This window comes from Lynx rufus, unplaced genomic scaffold (assembly GCF_022079265.1).
Source record: "Lynx rufus isolate CCGP_SWC_20201006 ecotype Redwood Valley unplaced genomic scaffold, mLynRuf1.p SCAF_15, whole genome shotgun sequence".
Lineage (NCBI taxonomy): Eukaryota > Metazoa > Chordata > Mammalia > Carnivora > Felidae > Lynx > Lynx rufus.
This window is the reverse complement of record NW_025814829.1, coordinates 62,967,600-62,977,748: the sequence shown is the minus strand read 5'-3', so window position 1 is coordinate 62,977,748 and position 10,149 is coordinate 62,967,600. Positions and strand designations below refer to the sequence as shown.

Sequence of the window (10,149 nt, the reverse complement as noted above, 5' to 3'; positions counted from 1 at the left end):
GCAATTGCAAACTACTTTCTGGGCGTCCCTGGAGAAAGAAAATGGGGAAATTCATTAAGACTGATGGAAGTCACGTTCTCATTGCTGGAGAAGAGCGTTACAGATGCAGAGAGACGGAACTTTATTTTTTGTAATGTTTATTTATTTTTGAGAGAGAGAGAGAGAGACAGAGTGTGAGCGGGGGAGGGGCAGAGAGAGCGAGGGAGACACAGAATCCGAAGCAGGCTCCAGGCTCTGAGCTGTCAGCACAGAGCCCGACGCGGGGCTCGAACTCACAGACCGCGAGATCGTGACCTGAGCTGAGGTCGGACACCCAACCACCTGAACCAGCCAGGCACCCAGGAGAGAGGGAACTTTAAAACAAGGCACATGGTCTTCATTTGGAATCAAGGGTCACCGTGAACTCACGTGACAACAGGATAACTTTTTAGAAGCTGAATTCACTTTCGTAAATATAAAGTCAGCCTGCATTTATTTACCTAAGGTTTCTACAATTTATTTACCTAATTAACAGGGAGCCAGCAGGATGATAAAGCTGCTTAAATTAAATATTAATATTAGGCTAAATATCCTAGCTCGGAATAAAGAATGTTAAAACAGGACTTCCAGGATATACTCAAAACTGGCTAATGTCATACAGGAAAAGGAAGGGACAACCTTGGTTGGGAGACTTTGTTCTCGTATTTTTTACCTGAAAGGAATTATTTGCATCAGCACCAGACAGAAACCTACATGCTAACGTATAACCTTATAGAGTCAGGGCCCTATTCAACGGTGTATAACAAGTCAAACAAAATTACATTTTCCTAAAGGATAAGAAAATCCGGGGCGCCTGGCTGGCTCAGTCAGTAGAGCATGCAACTCTGGATCTTGGGGTTGTGAGTTCGAACCCCACGTTGGGCATAGAGATTACTTATGAGTGAATAAATGAATGAATAAAACTATCATTTAAAAACAGAAATCCTGGGGCGCCTGGGTGGCTCAGTTGGTTAAGCGTCCGACTTCGGCTCAGATCATGATCTCGCGGTCCGTGAGTTCGAGCCCTGCATCGGGCTCTGTGCTGACAGCTCAGAGCCTGGAGCCTGTTTCGGATTCTGTGTCTCCCTCTCTCTCTCACCGTCCCCTGTTCATGCTCTGTCTCTCTCTGTCTCAAAAATAAATAAAATGTTAAAATAAATAAATAAAAATAAAAACAAAAACAGAAATCCTCGGGTGGGCCTGTTAGCTGGGGAGCACACAGATGTGTCCACCGCTGGGCTGGTGGGCACCCAGCCCTCCTGCCCCAAAAGCCGATTGCCACACTCAAGTTAAAAGTGTTGGCTGAAGCCCTGTTCTCGCGGTCTGGACTTGCCCAGACATCTCTGCTGTCCTCGGCGGCCTCTCCCGTCGCCCGCCCACCTCACAGGAGCTGAGCCAGCTCTGGGCCTCTGCTTGCTTATGACTTCCTCGCTGGAACCTTCCAAGTCTCCCCAAGTCTGAGTGAGGGTCCTCAGTAGGCACTTCCCACCACAGCAATGATCAGGGCTAACCACGGCCACCTAGATCCTCTGTGAGCCCAGGCCTGAGTCCTGTTCACGGCTGAAGCCCAGAGCTGCACGTGACCACACATTACACAGACAGGTGGATGGATGGTCAGATCAACGGATCGGTAAACAGGTGGTCGGGTAGATAGAAGGATATCTAGATAGATGATAGATCGATAGATAGCAGATAGATAGATAGATAGATAGTAGATAACAGATATCTGGATAGATAGGCAGACAGAGACAGACAGAGGTAGACAGACACAGACAGATTAGAGAGGAGACAAAGGGGCGGGGCGGGATCCCACCAGAGGGCTTTACAATCTGCCTCTGTGGCTGCCTTAGACCCCCCCCCCCCACCCCCACCCCGCCAACACACTTTCTCCATTTCAGCTGTTTATACTGAAACGTATCCAAAGCCTTTCGCTGCTCAACTGGGGTTTCTCCTGCTCTGAAGCCACAATGCTGCGCTCGGCCGCACGGTGGAGCCGACGAGGCGCCGAGGACGCCCCGGCCAGATTGGTTACGCCCCGCAGGCCACGAAGGAGAGCAGCTCCTGGGTGTGAAGGGTCACCCCAGGCTCAGGTTTGTCGTTCGGGAAATCTCCGGGGCTGTTAGGACTCTGAGGCTCCAACCAACCATCCGGCTGCCCAAAAGGGTGGGGAGGGGGCGTCTCCTCACCAGGGAGCCCGTAGCCTGGGATCCGTTGTGAGGACAGCGGGGGGGGGGGGGGGGGGGGGGATCCGTGGGGACAGCTGTCTTCCAGCCCATCAGTCCTATTCCAGCAGGACCCGGGAAGGAGGGCTGGGGGGCCACCATCCCTGCCCAGAGCTCCGCTTCCAGGAAGGGGCCTTCGGTGCAGCATTCCTGCAGGGCGGGGGCGCATCTCCGCCCAGACCCCTGCCCCCTGCAGCCAGGGGCCGCCCCCACCCCTCCGATGAGGACCCTGCCCCGCCAGCCCTCCTTTGATTCCCTCACTGCCTTTACGAGCCCTAGGGGACGCAGTCTGTCCCTACCTCCAGGCTTCACGTCTGTCCTCCCCTGGCCCCTCACACCAGCACGATCCCCACCCCCTCCCCAACCCCACTCATGAATTCCCAACAGGCCGGGGAGTCCCTGAGTTACTCAGTTGGCTTGGAAATGCTCCTGGGGTAGAAGTGGGCGGGGGGAGGGGGCTGTGCGTCCTGAGCAGATTCCCCAGCCCTGTACCAGCGCCTGAAGGAAGGGCCGGCCAGCCCAGCCGCTGACGCTGACAGAGGAGGAGGAGGAAGGCGGCAGGAAATGCTAGCAGGGCCTGGTCTCACCTTTGTCCCGAGCACAGGTCGCCCCACCCTAGGGGACAGATCTTCCGGTTCTCTGAGGCAGAGGGTGCACACCCCACCCTAAACACAGAGGCGGGAACAATCCTGGACATTCAATCAGAGCTCCTCAAGGCTGTCAACTGGGAGACCCTTCCACGGGACGCGGGGCCCCAGGCTGCACCTCCCCCACCCCGGGCCAAGGACACGAACCCGGAACACACCAGCGGGCTCTGCCTCGGGGATCCTGGGGCCCACGGTCAGGCGCTACGCCAGGACCATGAGGCCACAAAGAAAGTCCGTCCAGTTGGGGCACTTTCAGGCCAGCAGGGAATCGGACTCACAGACACTTGTGGCAGGCGGGAGCAGAGAAGTCACAGAAAGTGCCGAGGCGATAGTTCTAATTGTTCCTTATTGTGCTTTTGGATTTATAGTGAATCCGCACCACAGAATTTGCATTAGGGAGCACCCCCGTCTTGCTTAGGGAGCACCTTCCCCGTCTTGCTTAGGGAGCACCCCCGTCTTGCTTAGGAGCACCCCCGTCTTGCTTAGGGAGCACCCCCCCCGTCTTGCTTAGGGAGCACCCCCCCCGTCTTGCTTAGGGAGCACCCCCCCATCTTGCTTAGGGAGCACCCCCGTCTTGCTTAGGGAGCACCCCCGTCTTGCTTAGGGAGCACCCCCGTCTTGCTTAGGGAGCACCCCCGTCTTGCCGTGACTTGCATTTTGGAGCAGTCTCTGGACTGCTGGGGCGGAAGGAAATCCCTCCCAGACACTCCCCTCTGAGTGTGAGTCAGGAAGCAGAGGTGTCCCCAGCCGGGTCAGAGGCACAGGGACAGAGGCTGGGCGTAGCCGCTCTGTGTGTCCGGACCCAGGCCCGCGCGCTCCCCTGCGGCTGCCGGACCTTCTGCTCTGGCCTCGGCTCCCCATCCGGGGGGTTGGACAAGGAGATGGTCCAGCCCTCCTCCTCCACCTCTGCTAAGAGCTGGAGAATCTCTGAGTCAGACACTGTGTGGCCACATGGCTCAGAAGTGACTCACACCGAGACTCGGCGGGGAGGCCCCTTTTGTAATATTCCCTTATTTGGCCCCGGGCAGGGTCTCGTGTTCTCTCCCGGGAACTGCTGGGCAGAGCCTCTCTCGGGGCCGAGGAAGAGCCCGACACTCAGGCAGTGACCGCCTGGGCTGGGCTCTGGTGCTGACCCAATCGGTACGAGGGACCGACGCAAAGAAACGGCTTTCCAGGCTTCAAACCCCACCGAGATTAAATCATAAATCGTGTGGAGACTGACTTGGGCACCACTAGCTGTGCCTGGAAACTCACATTAGTATTCTAAACAATAAATCTGTGTGTGTAAGGGGCGGGGGGGTGGGAGAGACAGAGGGAGGGGGGGGACCAGCCTCCAGAGGACACAGAGGCCTCGGCCGGGGCCAGGGCCAGGGGAAGTACCCGGCTATTCTGGGCGAGCACTGACTGCGTTTACACTCGGAGGTGATGGGAGGTGGGAGGCTGGGAGCAGGAGGTGCAGGCCGGGCGGGCTGCGAGGCAGGAAGCGCCCGATCATGCACACAGGACGCAGGCTGAGCCGGGCTGGAGAGGGACAGTGAGAAGCCGGGGTTGGACGTAGGGTCGGGGATCCCATGGCTGACCGTGGCCACTGCGGCTTGCACGGTGCGGAGGGTGGCAGCCAAGAGGGTTCGTCCTCCCCCCCACCCCCACCCCCCACTGGCCCAGAACACCACACGCCCGCGTTCAGGGCCGAGGTTCCCGAAGGCGACACTCAGCACCCGCCCGGTGCCCCCGGGGAAGGCACTGAACCGCTGGGTGCCTCAGTTTCCTCATCTGCAAATGTGGAAAACGTAACAAGACCTGTGCCATAGGGTTGTTGTGAGGGTTTGCCCGGGGAAGGAAAAGGAAAACGCTAACCCGGAAAGACACCTGCTCCCCCATGCTCTCGGCCACATTCTTTACATCAATCAGGATGTGGAGGCAGCCCCAGGGTCCGCCAGCAGGTGAGTGGATGGCAGGTGGGGTGTGTGTGTGTGTGTGTGTGTGTGTGTCTGTGTGTGTGTGTGTGAGCCAGCCCTCTGCTCAACCACAGACCCCAGCAGACAAAGCCACAAATACACAAGACCCCTTCCCCCGCGCTAACTGAAACCCAGTGCACTTCCTTCTTATCACGTCTTCCTGAGGCATCGGTGATGATGTTTCGCAAGGACCAGAACATTCCAGTCGCTGGAGCAGAGAGGCCCCGATAGGCTGGCCTAGAAGACCACACCCCACCGACCCCTTCCCTGCCCGTGATTGTGGGGAAGAATGTGTTCTCTTCCAAATACACGTCTCTCCCTGTCTCTGTCTCTGATACACACACACGGTCTCCATTTCTCTCCGTGTCTCTGTGTGTGTCTCTCTCTCACACTCACACACACACACACACACACACACACACACACACGGCTGGCCCTCAAAGCTGGGGCCCCTCCCGCTTGGGGTGATCCCAGCCTCTGTGACTCACCCACTGCCCAGGCCTGGGTGAGTCACGGCAGGAAGGTTCTCCAGGGCAAGGCCCTAGGGTGTGTGTGTTCCTGTGCGAGGGATTGTATGGTCCGAAAGAGATGGGATTTTGCCGGATCCGGTGAGACAGCGTCGTGTGAGAGCCTCCGAAAATATAAAGAACGCTGTTTATTCAGGTTTTAAAAACTGTCGCTTGTCCAGTGGTGGGGGCAGTAATCGTTGTGCGCGTCTGAAATAAATCTGAGTCTCTCAGGACAGCGAAGTTCTTCTGTGAGGACAGCCCTGTGTGCAGAGGCCTGGAGGCTGGTGGGCGGCCAGCTGGTGGTCCTGGGTCCTGGGTCCAGGTCCTGAGTCCTGGGTCCAGGTCCTGGGTCCTGGGTCCTGGGTCTGGGTCCTGGGTCCGGGTCCTGGGTCGGGTAGAGGACGAGCAGCGCAGGCCAGGCTGGGAGGAACCGCATCCCCCGGGGCTCAGCTGGCCTCCAGGAGTCTGGCAGGAGCGTGAGTGCCCCTGGTTGCTCTGTCACACTGGCCAGGTGGACAGGTCTTCTCCCAAGAGCCCGGGGCCAGGAGGAAATCCGGGGAGCCCAGGGGAAATCAGAAGTCAGACGGTAAGCAAGTTAACAGCTTCCTGTGTTCTCCTTAAACCTACGAGCTGGAAGCCAACACCGGTGGCCCCGTGTCATCCAAGGCAGGCAGCGGCACCTGGCCATCGATGGGGGACAGGGACGATACTGGCGAATACAAACCCAAACCCTCAAATGTAGGGTCACTCCATAGAAAGGGGTGCCCGGTGACTCCGCTCCTAAAGCGTTTGGTGCAAAGGGCTAAGTTCTTTTTCTTTTCTTTCCTTTTTTTTTTTTAAGGCCTTATTTTTAAAGTCACCTCTACACCCAGTGTGAGGCTCGAACTCCCCACCCTGAGATCAAGAGTTAGCTCCCCTGACTGAGCCCACCCGCCGGGCGCCCCAAGGGCTCAGTTCTTGAATCTGAATAAATACTCTAGGTGGCAAAATGCAATTCCCAAATCCGGGAAATTTAGGGAGTGGAAAGCAACAGGCAGTCTCCAAAAGATGTTGAGGGGCAGAGAGAGTTCCTTCAGAATGCAGCCACTCCCTATGGAAACAGCCTCAAGAACAAGCCAGTGCTGACTTTGACGCCAAGAAGAAACCAGCACCTGATGATGTTGGAAATAAACCTCCAGGCTGGGTCAGGCCACCTGCCAGCGAGCCCTCAGGCCATGTGGTGTTTGGGTAGAAAGGGTTTCAGAGGTCACCTGCCCCCCAGCAGCAGGGCCCCCACCCAGTGGCAGCACCCCCCTCCCCCAGCGGCAGGGCCCTTTTGGGGAGGGGGAGTTCTTCCTCCTCCTTCCAAGTCGTCGGCTGGACTAAGAAATCAATTTACATGGGGGCACTGGGGTTGTTGCTCAGTCCATTAAATATCTGACTTCAGCCCATGATCTCACAGTCTGTGAGTTCGAGCCTGCCCAGCGTCAGGCTCTGTGCTGACAGCTCGGAGCCTGGAGCCTGCTTCGGATTCTGTGACTCCCTCTCTCTCCGCCTCTCCCCCCTCTCACACTCTGTCTCTCTTTCTCTCTAAAAAATTAAACATTAAAAAAAAAGGAATTCAATTTACACGGAACGGATCAACAGGGGAAAGGCCCAAAGCTGCTTCACACACGCACAGAACACACGCACAGAGGCCCAGTAATGAAACTGGGACCCAAGAGATGACCAGGTCAGGCAGCTTTTATACGGTGTAGACGAAGAGACGAGAAGTTTGTGAGGAATTGACAGGTTAAGGGAAACAGGGGTTTGTGAGCTTTAACCAGTATGGAATTCTCTGCAGTTTGGGCTGAGGTCGTGGACGAGTAAGAAAGTCAGCAGGTTTGTTTCCACCGCTTTCTCGGCGCTCAAGGCCCCATCTCTGGTGATGAGGGTGTGTCTTTTCACTTGTTACAGCAGGAAGGGTATTTTTCACGTGGGGGGTTTGTTTCCACTGTTTGACTCCACAGGAGGAGGGTCTGAAGGCCTTTAGGCCCGGTGTTTCTCTGGAATAATCACTCTGCCACAGGGGCACATTCTGGGGTGGCCTGTCCTTGACCCCACAGCCCCACCTTGCTGGTCCTCAACCATCAAAGCCTTAGCACTTCCTATGGAATCAGCATCTGAGTGTGGCAGGCCTGGAGTCTGCATTTGTAACCACATGCTTCCATGTGGTTCTGATGTGCCGCGAAGTCGGGGACCCCCCCCCACCCTGGGAGCACCCCAGTGCGGCTGTACCCGGGGTCACAAGGCAGTCCGTTCCCCGGTGCGGGCCAGTGTGCAGGCTTTTTTATGTTAAATTAAAACCTGCACCCCATTAAGCCCTGCTGGTCCCTGTTCCCTCTGTGGAGGACACGCAATGAAGACGCCCCCTACTCCCCATCACACCTGTAAACAGGAAGTTAACACCGAGGCCTGCGCACAAGTGTGTTAAAAGATACTTTCTTAAAAGAATAAAATAATGACTCCCATGAAAATATAAGATGAACATATGTCCAAGATTTTATTTAACTCATTAAAGAAGGAGGGAACTAGTAGGTGTTTTTTGTTTTTTGTTTTTTAATAGTTCAAAGGAGAAACTAAAAAAGAAGCCAGTTAGGAATGCAGGATTGAGGGGTGCCTGGTGGCTCAGTCGCTTAAGCGTCCGACTCTTGATTTCAGCTCAGGTCATGGTCTTACGATTTGTGAGTTCGAGCCCCGCGTCGGGCTCTGTGCTGACCTGCTTGAGATTGTCTCTCTCCCTCTCTCTCTCTGCCCTCCCCTGTTCTCAGGCTCACTCAGTCTCTGTCAAAATAAATAAATAAGCTTTAAAAAAATAATGAAATTAAAACAAACAAATAAATAAATAAAAAGTCTTCCGGACAAGGTCACATGGCCCGTAGGATAGGGTGGAGAGGGTAACTGAGGGCTAATCCACCCCTTTTCCCACTGACACACAGACACCCGCCTATCAGTGCCGGGGAAATGCAGGACATGCAGGCCTGGGCCACCCAGTCCCCCCCCCCCCCCAGGAGCTGCCAATCCACGCTCTGTCCCTGATCGGTCACCCCGCACCGTCCCAGCTCTGTCCCAGGACCGGTCACCCTACACTGTTCTCCGAACACTCTGCCAGTATTGACACAAGCCCCCCATTCAGTGTGAGTTTCAACAAACAACCATTACCTGTTTTTTTAGTAATCTGTATCACCAACTCTCCACGTGGAGCTCGAACTCATGACCCCAAGATCAAGAGCCCCACGCTCCACCGACTGAGCCTTTTAGTGTAAGTACGTCCCTGCAGTATCTGGGGCACACTTACACTAAAAAAATACTGGTGTTAACCTGAAATTCGAATTCACCTGCGAAGATGTCTGTATTTGCCAGCCCGGCAGCCCTGCCCGTGATCATCACAGGCCTGGAGGCCTTGGAACCCGGTGCTGCCGGTGGCTAGGTGTGCGACAGTGGTGGTGGGTGGGCCGGGCGCTCGCACCTGTGAGACCAGGGCGTCGCTGCGAGGCTCCCACGAGGTGACCTCGGCAGAGCCGCTGGGACAGTGTCTGGCACAAAGTCGGGGACTAACTGATGGCAGCGAATCTAGTCGCCCCCCCCCACCTCCTTACTGCCCTGGGGGTGCGGAGTGAGTTATAGGTCCGGCAGCAGGTGGCGGACCCCGCCCACGGCGCCGAGGTCACCCCCGCGGGGAGGCACCCCCGCCCCAACCGTGCTCCGCGCCGGGAGGCCACACCCCCACCGGGAGGCCACGCCCCGCGGCGCCGAGGCCACCTCCCTCCTGAAGGCCACACCCCCGCCCACGGCGCCGGCGCCCAGGCCACACTCCCGCCCGGAGGCCCCACCCCGCGGCGCCGAGGCCACACCCCTCCCGGAGGCCACACCCCGCGGCGCCGAGGCCACACCCCGCCGGGAGGGGGCGCCTCCCGCTGGGGGAATCACAGCCTGCAGAGCTGCAGACCGCAGTCCAGCCGCAGCGCACCGGGCCCGGCCGCGCCCCTGCAGACACAGGCTCGCCCTCGCTCGCCGCGCCCCTGCAGAACCGGCCCTCGCTCGCCGCGCCCCTGCCCAGACCCCCACCATGGCCGGCATCGCGGCCAAGCTGGCGAAGGACCGAGAGGCGGCCGACGGGCTGGGCTCGCACGAAAAGGCCATCAAGTACCTCAACCAGGACTACGAGGCGCTGCGGGACGAGTGCCTGGAGGCCGGGACGCTCTTCCAGGACCCCTCCTTCCCGGCCATCCCTTCTTCCCTGGGCTTCAAGGAGCTGGGACCCTACTCCAGCAAGACGCAGGGCATCGTGTGGAAGCGGCCCACGGTAGGCGGCGCGGCGGGGTGCGCGGTGGGGGGAACCCGGAGGCATGGGAGGGGTGCGCGGGTCCGGGGAGGAGTCCGGGGGGGGCAGGGGGTCCGGGGGGGGACAGGGGGTCCGGGGTGCGGGGTCCAGGCCTCTGGCCGAGGGCCTGCGCCGGCCGCCGGGAGCGCGCCCCTCCCCGTTACTCGGCGCCCGCTCGTCCGCCCCGCGGCCCGGCCCCTCCCCGCCCCGGCGCTGCCCCGGCCGGTCCGGCGCGCCCTGCCCTCCAGCGCAGGCCGGGGAGCCGCCTTCGGACTCCACGGAAAGTCGCGGTGACGTCAGGGGGTCCCGAGGAAACTAATCGGAGTCCCGTGGGGAGATGGCGGGAGGAGGGGCTGCGGGGAAAGGAGGGAGCTGGGAGGCAGGCAGTATGTGACCAGGAAAAGGGGGGCTCCAACTCTGCTTCGGTCTGCTTCGGGGAGGGCGGGATCCACA

General features: G+C 58.3%; 1 protein-coding gene across 2 annotated transcripts in view; it reads left to right on the top strand.

Moving 5' to 3' along the window:
- The first annotated feature begins 9,313 nt into the window (after nt 1–9,313).
- Nucleotides 9,314–10,149, top strand: part of CAPN2 (calpain 2) — a 36,653-nt gene continuing 35,817 nt past the window's right edge. The window contains exon 1 of one of the 2 annotated variants that reach the window (XM_047077188.1): nt 9,314–9,678. In XM_047077188.1, the coding sequence (XP_046933144.1) occupies nt 9,442–9,678 (237 nt within the window). In that variant the 5' untranslated portion in view covers nt 9,314–9,441. The remainder of the gene's footprint in view (nt 9,679–10,149) is intronic. The other variant, XM_047077187.1, reaches the window with a different exon arrangement.